Genomic DNA, 18522 nt, shown 5'->3' on the forward strand with positions numbered 1-18522 from the left:
TTCCCTCCCATGTCAGCGCTCGGTGAGCCAAGAAGCCGACGAATCGAATCGATGTAAGCTCCGACCAATAATATCACAGCGCGGCTTCCTCTCAAGCCACCCATAACGCACTGCACATTGCATGACACCACGTGACAACACACCACACCGCACCACACATGTCATCACAGTACATCAGTGCTGCGTGTGTCATCCCTGCACTGTCACCAAGCTCACCAGGCTTGGAGGCAGCCTGGTTGTAGGCCTGCACACATCATGGAGCAGAGAGGGACATCTTTGGGCTGCAGGATCTCAAACTGTACAGGGGAAATCGACCCAATCTCGGATTGCGTTCGGCCACTGATAAAAATAAGAAAGTGCATCTTTAGCACAATAGTAAAACAGCTAACTCGACGCACTGAAGTGTCTATTCCTGCTGAGACGGCGTGGGTTAGGTGTTTGCATGTTGGTTCCCCCGTGGAACCACAATGTACATTCATCCTGTGGTTCATCTAGTCGACAGCACTGAACAGGAGGGGGGGGGGGGGGTTTAGTCAAATGTCGGCATCATCGTGATCACCCAACCGGTACATGAAGACCAAAGGCCCGGACGCAGAGTGTAGGAGGTAGGAGAGAGGAGAGAGGGGAGAGGGAGGAGAGAGGAGAGATTGAGAGAGGGAGAGAGGGAGGAGGGAGGAGAGAGGAGAGAGTGAGAGAGGGAGGGAGGAGAGAGGAGAGAGAGCAGGGGGGAGAGAGGAGAGAGGAGAGTGTCAGAGAGTGAGAGAGGGAGGAGGGAGGATAGGAGAGAGTGAGAGAGGGAAGAGGGAGGAGAGAGGAGACAGAGCAGGGGGGAGAGAGGAGAGAGGTAGAGAGAGGAGGGGGGGGAGTAGGAGAGGGATTTAGAGGGAGTCCTAAATGAGAAGGAGGAGGGGATGATGGAGAGATGAAAGAGTAGAGGTAGAGTTGGGAGAGAGTGAGAAAGGGGTGCTAAGAGAAGGAGGAGAGAGAAAGAGAGACAGAGAAAAAAGATAGAGAGACCGTAGGCAGTGGGCTCACTCCAGCTATGAGAGAGAGAGAGGAGTCGTGGGAGTAGAGACAGGGTAACGAGCGAGAGATGGAGAGAAAGAGAGAAGAGGGAGAGAGGTAGAAAGACAGGGGAGAGCGAGAGAGAGAAAGAAAGACCCTATGGGCACTCTCTCCCTCACGCACATAAGTACACACTCACCCCAGCTAAATATAGACTGGCTGCTTAAAGGTAGAGGCTCCGGGCAACGGTGGGGGTTGGAAGTGAGTGTGTGTGTGTGTGTGTGTTGCATGTGTGCCTGTGTGTATGTACCTGTGTGTGTGTGGGCCTGTGTGTGTGTCTATGTGTGTGTGTGTGTGTGTGTGTAACTAGAAATGTGAAGGAATTAGGTTCAAATGGTCTGTGACTTCTCCATCTTTTCAGCTTAAAAGCACTCATCATTGAATCATCATTTCAATGGCGGGCAAACACACACACACACACACACACACACACACACACACACAGACACACACACACGAGCTGATCAGTTTAAGCACCACACAGACAGTTGGGAGTAGGGAATGGGGAGGGGGCGATTCTCATTCACAAAGACTTGATTACGTTCTCTCTCTCTCTCTCTCTCTCTCGCTCGCTCTCTCTCTCTCTCGCTCGCTCCCTCTCTCTCTCTCTCTCTCTCTCTCGCTCGCTCCCCCTCTCTCTCTCTCTCTCTCTCTCTCTCTCTCGCTCGCTCGCTCCCTCTCTCTCCCTCTCTCCCTCTCTCTCCCTCTCTCTCCCTCTCGCTCCCTCTCTCTCCCTCTCTCCCTCTCTCTCTCTCTCTCTCTCTCTCTCTCTCTCCATCCCTGTGTCCCTCGCCCTGCCACATTGGATCCACCTCACAGCACTGCACTAGGTTGTTGTCTTGCGGTGACTTACACAAGCCACGGTTTTGACCCAGACTGCACTGGATCAAAATACAGCAGACCCGTAGGATCACAACGCAGTCCCCCCACGCAGACACGTCGGGACCCAGCCGGCCGACCACGGATCGTAACGGGACGGATCATACCAATTGTGCTCGGGCGTGGGGGGGGTGGCTTCGGACAAAGCGCACGATGACAAAATGTTCTGCTTGCTTGGGACAGCCAGGAGCCTGAGGAAGGATTGGTGAGGTTTACTGCAGGGCTTCTGGATGTCATACACTTGGCTGAGCTCCCCTTCTCTCCAGTCAATCCAATTTAAACAGTCACAATCCACAGATCTAAAGTTACCGCACGGCCTCGTTCGAGAAGTCACACCTGCGCCACTTCAAAGCAGGGGGAGGGGGGGAGGTTTGAGGGTGGATGGGGTTGGCTCGGTGGGGAAGGGGGGAGGAAGGGGAGGATTGGAAGAGGCTGGTCGTGAATTTCCCTTTAGTGGTTTACTGGTGGAGGTGGGCGGAGGGCCATGTACAAGCAGCACCATAAATCATGGATTATGGTATGAATAAAATACTGTAATCCAAGCCATTCCTCAGATTTCCCCTTTAAGTCGGGCCGTATGGTGGGACGATTCTATTGGTGCACACAATAAGGTCACGGGCAATGGGTTGGAAAGCTACCACTCACCCACGCACTCAAACAAGCCAAGTCACTTTCCTTGTTTCGTAAGCGCACAAACTGTCCACAGGGTGGAAGGGAGATGATGGCTTTTGGGGTGGTTTGGCGAGGTTAACCTACTACTACTACTGGTTCCATATGGGTCACCCCTAAAAAGAATGCCAAACCACCAACCTATCAGTCAATACACTTTGGAGGAAAACAATCGCGGCGGATCGATTGGGTCGTATGTGTCGGCGCTGGATTAAACATGGTTGACCGGTAAAACTGCGGTTGAAGGGGTCAAAGCAGAGTGGCCCATAAACAACGTCCTCAGAGAACGCACACACTAGCTCTTTCTGGGATAGTTTTAGAGTGCATGGGACGAGAACGGTGTCAATCAGTGATCCATGCACATAGAAGGTTTGGATTTGTAGATGCATTCATTTATAGTAGAATTTCTTTAACACTTTTTTCAAATTGACTCAAAAGCTAGCCAGGGCAATGATGGTTAGAAATGTGAGTAATTATTAAAAAGATATTTGATATCCGGGGACAGCAGATATATATTTGGTTTGAGCCATAATAGTTCATCTCATCTCATCTCATCTCAGAAACAAAGACCAACTAAGTGCATTCTAAATTTAACATAAGTTCTCATACTGAACATAATACAAAACAAAACTGACAACCAAAAGAAAAAAAGATAAATCAATTGTTGGTTTATTCATTTGTGTTCCCACTCCCACTGAAGATTGAATATTATCCATGTTCTGTCTGTAGAAATATAAAACCCAACATAACCAACACGAGTATGACTCAGACAACTGATTATGGGTCTGATCAATGGAAATGAATGGTGTCATCGTATCACCAACTTCAATGACTTATTGCCTTATTAATTAACTTGATGTCAATACTACCAAGCATTTGACAATGAAAATAGTCCACACTCATAATTACTCACTCGTAATGTTATTAGCTTAGTTAACTCCAACTGCCAAACGCTTCAATACAGTTTGCACAGCTTTTCCAGTTTGTTAGCAGTACCTGTTATCATGAAGTTACTGCTGGAGTACATTGATAGTAAGAGTGAGTCATATGATAAGATGTGAACAGTGAGTCATAGCTGTACATTTTTAGCACAGCACCTTCCAATGAGGACTCATAACCTTTTCTAGAAGTTAGTCGAAGGTTCGCCGAGTCCTCGTTAAGTTGGTGCAACTCTGTGTCACAACAGGGCATTAGCATAAGAGACGCAGCCATGGGCCTTTGAAATACACAGCCTGCGCATCATTAGTGAGGAGAGAGGGATGGGGAGGAGCAAGGAAGAGGAGGGAGGGAGGGATGGAGGGAGGGAGGGAGGGAGGGAGGGGAAGAGAGAGAGGGAGGGATGGAGGGAGGGAGGAAGGGAGGGTGGGAAGAAGGAGGGAGGGAGGGAGAGAGCGAGGGAGGGAGGGAGGGAGAGAGAGAGGAAAAGAGGAAAGGAGGGATGGAGAGAGAGGGAAAGAGGAAAGGAGGAAGGGATGAAAGGAGGGAGGGAGGGAGGGAGGGAGGGAGGGAGGGAACGGAGGGAGGGAGGAAGGGAGAGAGGGAGCACCAGACAATTCCCTCTACGGAGTATAACAACATGCATCCAACAACCATCTAGCCTCCAATCTGTCCTTGGCGAATGTACGTCAGATCTCAGTGAAACCAATGCTCATTAGATTACAGTACTAATCGGGCTCAGTTTTGTGTCCTTGTAACACACATACACAGACCCACAAACCCACAGCCAACTGCTAAACCACAACAGTCATACACAGAGTGCTGCATAAAGAATGATAGCGCTATTACTGATAATGCTATTGAACTATATGTCATATCAGTCTATTCCAAAGTTCAATATGTTTTTTTTCTTCGCTCTGTTTTACCTCTTGCGGTCGTTCAGCTGTTACACTGCAACCGTGGGGAATGGTGAAATATTAGCATCATAAACCAGCACACACACACACACACACACACACACACACACACAGACACACACACACACACACACACACACAAAGTGACAACAGTTCCCCAAGCGGCGCAAATGTTTCCGAGCAGTAATGCCAGAGTTATAGTCTGTGTTGCCACCTACAGTACACATCCATAAACCACAGCGCATCACCATCTGATAAGGAACAGAGGGAGGAGAACACAGCGTCCAGCAGTGATGGACTCCCGGTCGGTCCCAGAGTCACCGGGGCACAGTCAATAACCTAGACCGTTAGTCTGGTGGCTTCAGGTCACCACCGGCATCTAGTCTAGACCTTCACTTGATTAAGTGAATCCAAGGTCTGGGGGGGGGGGGGGGGGGGGGGCATTGAGCAGAGAGACACTCGGAAGCCCACATACGCACACAGTCAAACGCACACACATACACACACACACAAACACACAATTCAAACACCTACAGGGTCTCCAAACGTCTTTGGAGGGGTGCAGTTGGAGGACTTCGTCCATGAGGGCATAGATAGTGTGGAGAAGATCATGATGCAAGTATGCTTTGATTTGCAGTACTGTGTGAGACACTGTGGTGGTTTCACCCTTGTCACACCCCTCGAAAAAGACGATTTTGCTGATCAAAAGAAAGGCCCAGAAGGCTGCAAAGTTTGAACAATAGAAACAGACGACACGAAATCCTATTATCTACGTACAGCCAAGGTGATATCAAGCTACAGTGAAAGCCGACACAAAAGGGTGTTGATTCAGTCACAACCCGAGCACCAATACATTGCCTCGAACCCAGCCGTGTACACCGTGTGACTATAAATAAAGTTTTATATCAGCTCTAGCACCCAGCAGAAAGTTTAGCTAAGGAGGACTCTGACAGACCGAGTCATCGACGTCTGTGGTATCGACCGCTGAGGGCAGGCCGGTGTTTGCGGTCGGGGTGTTTTTGTCTCCGAGCCAAAGGGTTCTGGGCTCTGTCCCCAATGTCCGCAATCAGGGTGTTCTCGGGCGAGACACCCTGCTCATCAATAAAACGTATCTTTAGACTGTAAAGGGCTGATTATGGTTCCACGTCGACTCAACGCGAGGGGGTTTACAGACCCATTACGTCCTCGCGGACCCTCCTTGCGGCCAACGCAAGGGCCTGACGTGCGCCTCCCAAAAACTTGAACCTTGCGTCAAGGCGACGCAGCAGCAAGGGCTGCGATTGGTCCTTTAACTAAAACCCGACTCAGAACCAAAACAGGTTTTCACGACTGCGTCGAAGCGACTGCGTGGTCCTTGCGTTGCGTCGACGTGGAACCATAGTCAGCCCTTTAGTCACTCTCGGTGTGGATACGGGTAGATACAGCCCAGAGACGGAACCCAGCCAGAACATGGACAAAGCCAGCCTGGTTAGTGTGGCTGCCGAAGGGCTCGATCTCCTGTGGTACCGGAGGGTTGGAGAGGAGGAGCAGATGGGTTTCACGATAGGAAACAAGGTGATAATGAAGTGAGAGGGAAAAAAGGTAAAACCGAGGGATGAGACGGCGAAGGATAGGGGGGGGTTCAGAAGCTTGTTAGTACACTCTTGGCAGAGTTCCACTCTGACCTTGAGAGATGTACACATGCACGCACACATGCACGCACATACAGGAACACACATACAGGCACAAACACACACACCTACAGGCGCATACACACACACACACACACACACACAAGCACACAGACACACAAACACATGCACACACACAGGCCCACACACAGGCACACACGCAGCACATACATAGACACACACAAGCACACAAGCACACACACACAAGCACACGCACCGTACTTACATACACACACACACACACACACAAACATAACACAGCTTCTACACACACACACACAACGCAGCTTCTAAGCCTACGGTACTCTGTGCCAAAGACAGTTAGCCTCAACCTGGGGTTTCTTTGGCACATAGTAAACCTGTGCCAACGCTTTCAGCTGATTGGCTACAAAACCGGCTTCTGCTGGGAAACGCCTCCTCTGCTATTCATCCAATGGAGCCCGTGCATACAGGCCAGCGAAGCTCTGATTGGGTGTGTTAATGAAGAAACCCACCACGTCGGTCTGTGTGCCCGCTCTCGACTATAGCGTGTCAAAGTGAGTGCGCCTGTCAAAATAAAGACAATATATTGGGAGGCGCTTCTCTAATTCCATTGCAGTCGGCCGCGTTCACCTGTATTGCGGATTAGAGAGTGGCACCGCTGTGACTCAACTCTACACGTGTCGCCTCGTTACCATGACAACACCCCCTTTTTTTTTAATCTGCAGATCGCTTCCACGTGACACATCACACACAGCGGCGAGCTGGAGTCAGGGATGCTTTCGTGCTCGCAAGCAGCAGCAGCAGCAGCAGCATCATTGGCATTTTAGAGAAACCTCCTCTCCTGCTCTCGTTTTTTTTAACGGTCGTGTTTTACGTGCCTGTCTTCGACAAAAGCTGTCAAAGTTAACGACAACGAGGTCAAAAAAAACACCTTCATTATTCAGAGACCCACAGGTAACACATAGCCTACCGGGTTAATCAAAGCACGTTCCTCCATACCTTTTTTAGCTGCGGCTTTATTATTTGGGTTCAGACCACATACCCCAAAAAGCACCCTAAACAATCCCAACATTAGTAGGCTACATCCATGTTAACATGAAGTCTTCGACATCTAAGCATCTTTCACCCACGATGCCCAACATAGCCTGCCGTTCATTGTGCAGTATTAATAACGCGCTTAGTCAAACACAAACGCTTTTTAATGCTTACCTCATCTTCCCCTCCTGCGATTCACCGAAGCTCTTCTCGTCACCGGCTCTGGTCTTTTGTCGTTTTGGTCACAATAAAGGCTTCGGAAGATGCCCAGAAAACGTATTGAAATCGAGCAATTGAGTATTTTTGATGCGGGCTGCCAACGCCAGCGAGGCTTCGCTGGGTGCTGGGCAGATGTTGGAAGGCGACAGGGTGGGGGTACGTTCTCTCTCTACCGTCTCTGGACGTCTTCAGATCAATTCCCGCCATAGAGGTTTCCTCCACGCCATTTTTTTTCAGAGCGCTTCGTCGCGCCGCGGTGAGGAGAAGGAGAGGCCGGCTGGAGGAGAGGACAGCTGCGGCGGAGGTGCCATCTTTCCTTCTTTCGCTTTCAACCACTGGGGGCGGCGGGTGGGGGGAGCACGGAGAGCGGAGGTTCACCACAAGAGGGAGGAAACGGGTAGAGAGGGAGAGAGAAGTGGGAGAAATCGGCTGAAATATTCAACGCCACGGCGCGCCTCGGGGTGCGCTGAGTTTTCCCGGTTTGCGGACCCGCCGTCGGTGCTGCTGCTGCACCGCGCGTACGTGTGAAGCGAAACGAGCGCACATCAAGCGCCTGAGAAAGTTATCTCCGCCTTTTCATCGTTTTTAGGGATAACAACGTATATTTAAGGAAAAGGTGTCAGATACAGGAGTGTAATTGAAGGATGAATGAAGTAGTTTGTTCAAAGTATACCTTCAAGTCAAAATAGGTAATGAGTCTTGAACACACCCATCGGGAGAGGAGACACCGAACACCGAGTGATCTTCACCCCTCTCCGTTAACCAGCTGCCACCTCGTCTCGGCGGACAGGTGGTGTTATCCTAACGCTCTTTGGTTGTCACAAGATGACTGCTTTCTTTTAATCATTGTAATGTGATATCACACAGGCATGGTGCTGTTGATTTAAGTGGTTTGTAGCCTACTACTTACAGGCCTAGTAGCAGCAGGAGTGGTGTTGGTAGTGGCCTAGTTATTATGGTAAATAAAATGGTGGGACTATAGGGCGGGGGGGAAAGTGAAAAAAGGTTGTTGATAGTCTCATTTCTTACATTCTTTTATCATATTTTCTACACGCGAAATAACCCTCACATCCACTAGTTACATACAAAATAAATCACACCCGTTGCACTGTCCCACTCTGGCCACTAGAGGGAATAATAAATAACAGTACAGAGGCAATGATTAAATTGGGTTGAATGTTCTGAAAGGCCGGAAGGAAACCCAGCCTGGGACCCTGATTCTGGAAGCTCATTTCGTTTGCTCTGCCAGAATCATCGCCTATTAGTCAAGGCAGGCTGAAGGAAACCATCTTGGCTCATGATTCACGTTGGATGTACAACATCAGCAAAAAGGGCGTGAAGTTATTTTATTTCCCCAGGGATAGGCTATGTTATGCATAGAAATCTAGATTTTTCTATTTCATGCTATGTCGATTAAATAATTAACACTGAATCAAAAGGGTATCTGAACAAGGATCATATCATATAAGTAGGCCGACACCAATACAATTAGATGATTAAACTGTTACCATAGAACGTTCACTTCTACCAAAATAGCGTTGATCGTTTATTGAAATGTTGTCTGTGCCAATGCTGTCGTTGCATTTTTTGGATTGCATACATTGTCCACCAGGAGGCGCTAAAGCCACGGATACGCGACCACAACGCCTTAGATAAATATTGTAAAACCAGCATCCGTCTTCATAAATATTACATCTGGATAAGTCAAGAGTAGGCCTATGTATTAAAGTGAAAATCATAAATTCCCAAGCCATGCTGTATTGACTAATGACTACAGATATCCTTGTGCATACACACAAACAAATACACACGCACGCACACACACACACACACACACACACACACACACACACACACACACATTCGCAAACAAGAAAGAGACTCTTGGAAAATGAGACGTTCCATCGGAAATAATCAAGCAAATCCAGTGAAATCAGTGCGATTTGAGTGACTTAAGTTTCAGCTGAATCTCAGAACGAATCAAACATTTGGCCACTTTGAGGCAATTTATTAGTCATACAGTCATACAGAAAGATAAAAAACAAGTGGAACGCAGATGGAAAAGTGTCTCTACGACCTAATGCTATCATCAAAAAAACATATCTGGAGAAGCTACAAACAGTTTCCACAACAATCCACTCCAATTCACACACTGCACTTTGGCTGCTCTTAAGTATTGGTAAAACCTGCCTTTCAAAATATGCAGTCATTCACACTACCACACATGTATGGCCCAAATCCCTGGTACCTCAAAGATTGTTGATCGTTTTGAAATTTAATTTCTTATACAAATACAATGTTTTGCAAAAGTCTTCTGATGTCTTTTATCCCAAGGTTAGCTGAAACCCATTGATCAAGTAAACGGTTTGGCTTAAACCAGGATTAGACCGGTGTCTCTTGAGAGGACTTTAACTTGTTCTAGTTTGAAGATTTTAACAACCCTTGATTCAGGGTGTAACGCTGCTTTTCAAGTACTATTCTCTAACAGATCTAAAATGAACCATTCTCTAAACTAACCCAAAGTCAACAACAGGATTTTCTTCACATCCCTTTTAATTTGTATTCTCTTTTTTTTTTTTTTTTTTACCATTTTGTCCAAGGAGACTCCAAAATAAAATTCAAACCCCCCCCCCCCCCCCCCCCCCCCCCAGCCTACACACTAATAACAGATCTGGAAGTACTGGCTGGGGGACTTCAGCGGGCTCTTGTAGCTGCTGGTGTCCTGGCCCTGGCCGCTGGGGGTCTTCTGCAGGTTCAGCGTGAACCCCGGCCTCGTCCTCCGTCCCTCCGACCTGCTGGAGCCCCCCCCGGCCCCCTGACCGGCCCCTGGTGCCATGGGCGTTGGGGCCCCCGTGCGGCCGCTGCTACTGCGGTTGCTGCCGCCGGCGATGGTGGTGGAGGAGGTGAAGAAGGCGGTGGTGGGGGCGGGCGGGGCCTCGTGTTCAGAAGACCCAGTCCTTCTTGCTGGGGGGCTCAGATAGATCTGCATAGTCACTAAGTGAAGTGTGATGGGGGGGGGGGGAGGGGGAGAGAGAGCCAGAGGAAGGGGGTGACGCGGGGTCATGGGTGAGAGAGGAGAGAGGGGAGGGCGAGGGAGAGAGAGAGAGAGAAAGGAAGGAAAGGCGATTCAGGCATGGATGAGAGAGGGGGATAGAGAGAGACAAACGTAATAATAGAGAGGGAGAGAGAGAGAGGGATAGAGAGAGAGACAAACAAGGATATAGAGAGAGAAAGAGACAAACAGAGAGGGGATAGCAAGAGATAGAAACAGACAGAAAGGGGAGAAAGAGCGGAGGAATAGTGTGTAGTGGTGGTTGGGGAGAAGACAGGGGTGTGAATATGTGGAGGGGAGGAGAGGCAGAATGGACAGAAAGGGTGAGAGAGGACAGATGAGTCCCGGTATGATATATGGAGGAACGCGGTGACCGAATACGACCGCAAACGTGTCTATTTTGTTCTATTGTATTTTTATTTCACTTATTATGTTATTAATGTCAGGAATGAAGCCTACCTTTACAATTTGTCACCCGTCTGCTCCCTGTAAACCACCCCCACCCCAAACACACATGCGCGCACACACACACACACACAGGCACATGTTGTTACAAGTCCAGCAGCACTTCAAGCTGAGCTTATTTCAAATCATTTAATTCTGACATTTTGCAGCCTGCTCAAGACAGCAGCGCACAGCTGTTTGCCATTCCGCTCTGGCATTTGCAGGGCGCTCCGCTAGTGAGGTTAAGTGCAGTCGGGATAATGGAGTGGAAAAATGAACTAACTTTTATAGTGTGTTCTCCCCCTCTTACCTACGGTCAATGAGGGATCCTTCGCTGAATGGCCTCCGCTGCGAGACAGACGGACATGTACGAGACACACACACGGGTGGATGGATGGAAGGACGGAAGGACAGATGAACAGACATGTATGTAGACAGACGGACAGACAGAGGTAAAGACATGGTTGTAGATAGACAGATTGGTATGTAGACAGATGGACAGAGATGTGCGTAGACGGACAGGTGTGGATATAGACAGACAGACATGTACGTAGACAGAAAGACAGATGGATGGATGGATGGACGAACGGACAAACAGAACGACAGTTAGTCTGAGGAGCTAAAGTATGCTTGCAAAGTGAGAGTGTGTGTGTGTTGTGTGTTGTGTTGTGAATTAATGGAACTACGGTACAACAAAATATAAAACAAACTCTGAAATCTCCCACCAGCCAAATTATGACGGCCTTGTTCCAGACACACTATCACATTTGAGGGCTGTTAAAGAAAAGTACAGTAGAACCATATGAGTGTTTCTGTAAGAGCCTATAAGGATGCAGGGTGGGCGGGGACAGGGGAAGCACCCACCTATCAGCAGCAGTCTTGCAGGTAGAGGCTGCTGAAGGGGGGCGTGTCTTGGAAGATTTACACCCCGAATCCTTCACAGAGCTGGAGGAACAGGACGGAAAACTGACGATTATTTCAGGTTTCTGAAACGTTTTGTCTGACTAGACCACACGCCATATACCACCATGTCATCGTAATATTTTAGAGAAACCCTCAGGCCATTCTATCAGCTTATCCTGTATATATTTTTTGATTTGATGAAGATACAAATAGTATATGTACATTAAGAGACAACACAACACCAACCGTCACACTGACGGTTACCTTTTGGAGGGTGTTGGTGAAGAGGTGTAGCTCCTTCCCATACCGCTAGAGGGCATCGTGGTGCTCTTCTTTAGGGACGCGGCGTGCGGGTTCCCCATGGGGTTTCTGGGAGGCAGAACCAGAGATACCGGCCTGCTGCCTGTGGTAACACAACATAAGGGGAACACTTGAGCAGCGGCATCTCTGGGGGAATGCAGATAATTGCACCTTAAAAGAACAGTATAAAATGAAAACAAGGAAAAAACATACAGTAAGATCTAAATCATTTTAGAGTTCAAACAAAGCAAAGAGATAGAGAATGAGAAAGAGGAAAATGGGATTGAGAGAGACAGAAGGGGACAGAGAGACATAAAGTAGAGAGAGAGAGAGAGAAAGAGAGAGAGAGAGAGAAAGATGGGAGAGGGATTGAGAGAGACAGAAAAAGAAAGAGACAGAGAGCGACATACAGAGAAAGAGAGAGAGAGAGAGAGAAAGAAAGTGAAAGAGACAAACAGACAGAGGGGAAGAGCGAGAGAGCAAAAAAGGAAAACAGACGTTTCTGAAAATTAACTTATGTTCAACGCAACGGACAAACCCTAAAACTAACGGCTCGATTTAACAGTAACCGTCGTCGATCGTCGTCGACCTCATCCGTCAATCAATCATTCTCCTAAACGACTCCTCCACACCGGACCCCCATCACCTTTGGCCCCGGGGGTCCTCCGCCCGCCGGAGGAGGAGGTGGAGGCCTGGTGCTCCTCGGAGACGTTGAGCCTCTTCAGCACGTCGGCCAGGGTCATCTTCAGCAGCTGGATCTCGTCCTCCTGCATCTGCATCCTCTGCTCCAGGTAGGTGAGGCGGTCCACCACGTCCAGACCACTGGCCGCCGAGCTGCGGTCGTCTGGGGGGGGGGGGGGAAACACAGTGTGTTACCGTGTGCTGCATCAGTGGACGGAGAGATGGATGGATCGATATAGAGAGAGAGGGGGGGGGGGGAGAGAGAGAAAAAGAGAGAGAGAGAGAGAGGGGGAGAGAGAGAGAGGGAGAGATAGAGGGGGCGAGAGAGAAAGAGAGAGAGAGAGGGAGAGGGAGGGAGGGAGAGATGGAGAAGAGAAAGAGAGAGATTGAGAGGGAGATGGAGAGAGAGATAGATAGAAAGAAAGACAGACAGACAGATAGATAGACAGATAGATAGATGGATACATTGAAAGATAGATACATTGAAAGATAGATACATCGAAAGATAGATAGATTGAGACATTTCTCTAGAATCTGACATAACGTGACAACACTAAATCCTTGAAGGATTCCTGAATTAATGACCTGGAAATAAAGGGATTGGGGAACGCCGCCAAACGGATGGTAGCTGGTCCCCATTCAAGATTAATCTCCTCTATTCAGAGCGGATCTTTAATTGCTAAGCCGGGGGCTATCTGTTTGGGTTTCTGTTGTTTTGCTACAGTATGCCTTTCGAAAAAAGCATGCACACAAATTATTCATGCTAAAGTGTGTTTTTCCGGGCATTATCGTGCATTTTCACAAGCTTTCACATTGTAAGAAACAACAAAGCTTGTTGGAGGATAAACCAGGGTATTCTTAGTATTCTTAGGTCTTGGTTACTGATTGGACACATTGAGATAAGATGATATTAAGGGTCTATAAACTAATACTCTAAAGAGCACATTAAGGATTCCTCAGAGCTAACCCTCACTGAACTAATTACAACAAGTGAATAAGGACATCTTTTGCAAATAAAAACGAAGTGGATATGAAAGTAAAATACCTCTTTGCTTCCTGGACAGCATTTTGAGGAATCAAAAACCACAACAAATACCAGCACAGCATTATTATCAACACCAAAATCAATGGACAGGCGTTGACTGTACTCTGTTGGTCCTGTACTCTGTCGCTATTCAAGACAGAACAGCAGATTCATCCACACAACATCGTCCATCATCTCTGCCATCCAAACAGAGGATCACCTTCAAAGTCACCTCTCCTCCTCTCCCTCCTCCTCCTAGCCCTCCCCATCCCATCATCGTCTACATCCTCCTCCTCACCATTCCCTCCATCATCAACCCCATCACCACCATCATTAGCATTATCACCACCATCACTGTCACATCACCATCCTCTTCATCAACACCGTCACCAAAATCAACACCTTAATCGCCATAACCACCATCACAATCATCGGCACCGTCACCACAATCAACCCCATCACCACAATCACAAACATCACCATCAAAGTCACCACGGCCATCAGCATCACCATCACCATCCCCGCCGTCCACACCGTCACCATCAGAGCGAGGGAGAGCCAAGCCCTCATCCAACAACCAAACCTCTCCTAACGCAGCCCTCTCTCCCATTCCACCCCTACTGCCTCACGCTACCCCTCCCTGGTACCTCCACAGACGTCACACAACACTGGCGCTCTCCCAGTACCGTGGTGGGAGAAGCAGGGGAGTGGCTGCGAAGACGTCGACGACCTCTTCCGACCGGGGCCGGCTCCCTCTAACGCCACCGCCCCGCTGGCGTTCCTCCTCCTCCTCGTCCACTCCTCTCGCGTGCACAACCTCTCGTCCCTGCCCCCCCCTCTGGCTCCCGGGTGAGGACAGGCCTTCTCTCCCTCCATCTTGGCTCTGAACGGGGGGGACGTGAACGGCGAAACAGGCCGCACTACGACCGCATCGTCTGGGTCCAGGGATGGACGCAGAGTTAACCCACACACCGACGGACGGGTTGGGACCACCGCCGGCGTCTGTCTGGGGGATGTGTTGCCCTGCTCTGTTGTCTTGTTGGGCCACCAAGAGGATTTAGCGTAGTAATCCTGTCTGCTCGTCTCTGCCCTCACACCTCCTCCTCCTCCTCCTCCTCCTCCTCTTCCTCGCGTTGCCCAGAGCAGACACCAAACGGATGTTTATGACAGTGAGGTTTAAAGCCCCCTTTGCCCTACGTGCGTGTGTGTGTTCGTGTGTGTACCCATGTGTGTATGTGTGGGCAGAGGTGGTGGGGGGTGAGGCTGCATAAAAACTCGGCGGGACTCCAATTGAATGCAAATTGTTTCTGTTTGCGTGTGCGAGTTTGCATGTGTGATTGTGTGTGCGTGCCTGTGTATGCATGTGTATGCATGCTTGTGTATGCCTATGTGTGTGCGTGTCTGTGTGTGTGTGTGTGTGTGTGTGTGTGTGCGTGCGTATGCATACGTGTGTATGCCTGTGTAAATGCGTGTGTGTGTGTGTTGGTGTGTGTGTGTGTGTGTGTGTGTGTGTGTGTAATCCCTCAGACTGAGCCTCTTTAGCACTAGAGAGACCCCACCCCCACACCAAAGCCCCCTGTCGGGGGGGTGGGCGGGACGGTGGGGGAGACAAGAGGGAGAAAAGACCCAAACAAACAAGACAACAACAACAGGAAGCGAGAAACAAACGTGTCACCGCCCCATCGCCTAATTGACACAAGATGCTCTGACGGTGACAGTTGGGGCCTGTCTAAGGGGATGATGTGCTGTTAGTGTTAGCTGTTAGCCGTTAGCTGCTAAACGTGCTAACCGACCGAGCCACTAGACCTGGAAAAAGCAACACATGCCCAGCAGCTGCGGAGGAATCCACGGCTAAAGCCAAAGCCGCTTATTTAACCCACCTTGCGATAAAGGGATGTGTTCAAAAGTGTTACGCAATGCAGGGTTTCTGTACTCTACCGTACAACAGGTCGAACTGCGGAACACCTCCACTGCAATGTCCTACTTTAACGTTTTTAAGGAAACAGAGTTGGGATGGATGTTAAAATGGGTCATGAGGATGATGAGGAAATCGTACTCTATATTATGGAAGATATTGGAAGAATTCATTGATTTTCAAAGAATTGTGTGTATGTGTATGGTGTGTGTCTGTGGTGTGCCTATGTGTGCGTCTGTGCATGAGTGTGTGGTTGAAATTGTAGCGCTACTGTCGAAGCAACATTTTGATCCATCAATCCCACCATAAAATTGATTCATCAAACATTTCTTCAAACGATAATCTATAAAGTCACTGAGCGTGAAAAAAATTCAGTTTTCCTTTTCTCTCCTTGAACGAACTGTGACATCCCCCCCCCCCCCCCCCCCCACACACACACACACACATACACACCACGCACACTTCACACACACACCCTCCCGAAGAGCCACCTCCACACCCTCCATATGGGATTGGGAATTAGAATAGCTGATAATCCTGCTGCTGTAAAAGGGAATTAGCAGCCAAAGCTCAAAGTCTGTGCCCAACTCGACAACAACACAACAACCAGGGCTCTTCCATGCAAATGTAGAACACACATACAAAAAACAAACAGGAACCCCCTACACACACACACACACACACACACACACGCAGACAAACACACGCACGCACAGAGCCTAGACTCCATCAACTCATTTGCATATCATACATAGAGGCGATATTCAAATTACACTCGAGCATAACTGCAGATCAGAGAGGCAATGAAGGGTACTTTAATCTCAGCGCACAGATGGCATTTCCTCAATGTTAGCAGCAGCATCTGCCTGTACAGCAAGCACTCACACACGCACACACACACACACACACACTAGCACACTAGCACACACAAAAACACACACTCATCACATGCACACAGGCAATCCGTCACATATTAGTTGACTGATTGTAACATCCCCCTTTAGGTTCAGGGATCTCTGCCCGAGGGAGGAGATATTTCAGAGCAGCTTGTACCGACTGACTGAGGTCTGATACTGAACTGATGCTGAAACTTCAGAGTACACAATGTCACCGGGGCAACAGTTGAAACTTGTTCACATTGAAGTGATTCTATGTCCGTACAGGTATCGAATCAATTAATTGCATTGATATTATCTCCTTCCTTTATCTCATTCTAGATGGAATTCATGTGACACACACACATGCAACCACAGACACACACACACACACACACACACACACACACACACACACACACACACACACACAAACACACACACACACACACACAGACACACACATGCAACATGCACACACACAAACACACACACACAGCCATTTCAAAGAAACCATACACAAAAAAACAAGGGCATGGAAGTATTTTCTTTTATAGAAACCCTTCTTTGAGTACACAGAACCAACAAGAAAAAGGTCGCAAACAACAGGAGTGTTAGCAGAGAAAGAGAGAGAGACTCTTATCAAATAGTAAAACATTGTACATTGTGTTTCTTTGCATTGTGATACATAGCTGTCCAAACTTCTTTGACTCTGCCAAGCTGTTCAACTTTCTCTCTTGATAGAAGTCCCTGGCCTCTATCCATAACAAACAGACCTTTTCTCCCTATAGGAGATATAAATACACATAAAGCGCTCTGTAGCCTACAGCTTTAGTGAGATAGTCTAGCGGGGCCGGAAAATGGAGTGGTGATCCGAGGGGGTTAAAGGTGAACGTTTATGGTAGTCCACATTAGTTACACAACAAGCAGCAGTCTTTAATGGCAGTGACATCATCCATTCGCTGCTTCCTTAATCAACACAAACAAAGGTTCTGGGTTCGAACCCCAGACACCACTCTATCCCCTAGGTCACCGGTCTACCTAGGTATTCCTGAGCAAGAATCATTCAACCCCTCCCTGCTCCTGAACAACATGTATTTAACAAATCAATGTTGTTTAATCCACAATCTACTTGCTTTTTTCGACAGATGCATTTAGGGCATTTAGCAGACGCTTTTATCCAAAGCGACTTACAACAAGTACATTTGTCAGAAGACAGAGAAACATCCATACATCGCTGTCGGTACAGTCAGGATATTCCTAGAACCAGTGCCGAGCACTAACAATTGCTAGGATAGGCTATTTCAGTAACCAATACTCTATTACTTCTACAGAGGTAATAGTAACAAGGTGGATGGTACATGACAGTTACTAATTCTCTATTACTTCTAAAGATGTAATAGTAACAAGGTGGATGGTACATGACAGTTACTAATACTCTATTACTTCTAAAGATGTAATAGTAACAAGGTGGATGGTGCATGACAGTTACTAATTCTCTATTACTTCTAAAGATGTAATAGTAACAAGGTGGACGGGTACATAACATAAACTAATACTCTATTAAAAAAAAAAAAGTTCATTTAGTCTAACTTGATAAATTAACTTGTATGTTCATGTAAACAGACTAGTAATACTCTATTACTATTAGTAATAATAGTGGTAGCAGTAACAAAGTGGACGGTGGACACAACCCAACGCGACTTGGACTTCTCCAGCCTCGCCCCGGTTGGTTTGGCGACCAGAGACGGTCTCTGGCCGCGTCTCGCCCACCTCCTCATCCACGGCCACTCACCGGTCCATGAAGTCGGTGTCGGGGGCCAGCAGCGAGTCGCTGTGGAAGGAGCCCCCGGTGTGAGGCCCTCCCCGTCAGGGCCTGTCTCCTCCTCCATCATCCCTAGCCCCTGGTCCACCAGCTCCTCCAAGGGGGTGCCGCCCAGTGTCACCATCTCCACA

At 48.3% G+C, this 18522-nt stretch overlaps 1 protein-coding gene across 1 annotated transcript in view; it reads right to left on the bottom strand.

Moving 5' to 3' along the window:
- The window catches only part of evlb (Enah/Vasp-like b), a 45401-nt gene extending 37947 nt beyond the window's left edge, over positions 1-7454 (bottom strand). Inside the window, exon 1 of the mRNA XM_079753657.1 lies at positions 7328-7454. Within this exon, the coding sequence (XP_079609783.1) occupies positions 7328-7332 (5 nt within the window). The 5' untranslated portion in view covers positions 7333-7454. The remainder of the gene's footprint in view (positions 1-7327) is intronic.
- Between the last annotated feature and the right edge of the window lie 11068 nt (positions 7455-18522).

This window comes from Pollachius pollachius, assembly GCF_949987615.1.
Source record: "Pollachius pollachius genome assembly, chromosome: 16".
Classification (NCBI taxonomy): domain Eukaryota; kingdom Metazoa; phylum Chordata; class Actinopteri; order Gadiformes; family Gadidae; genus Pollachius; species Pollachius pollachius.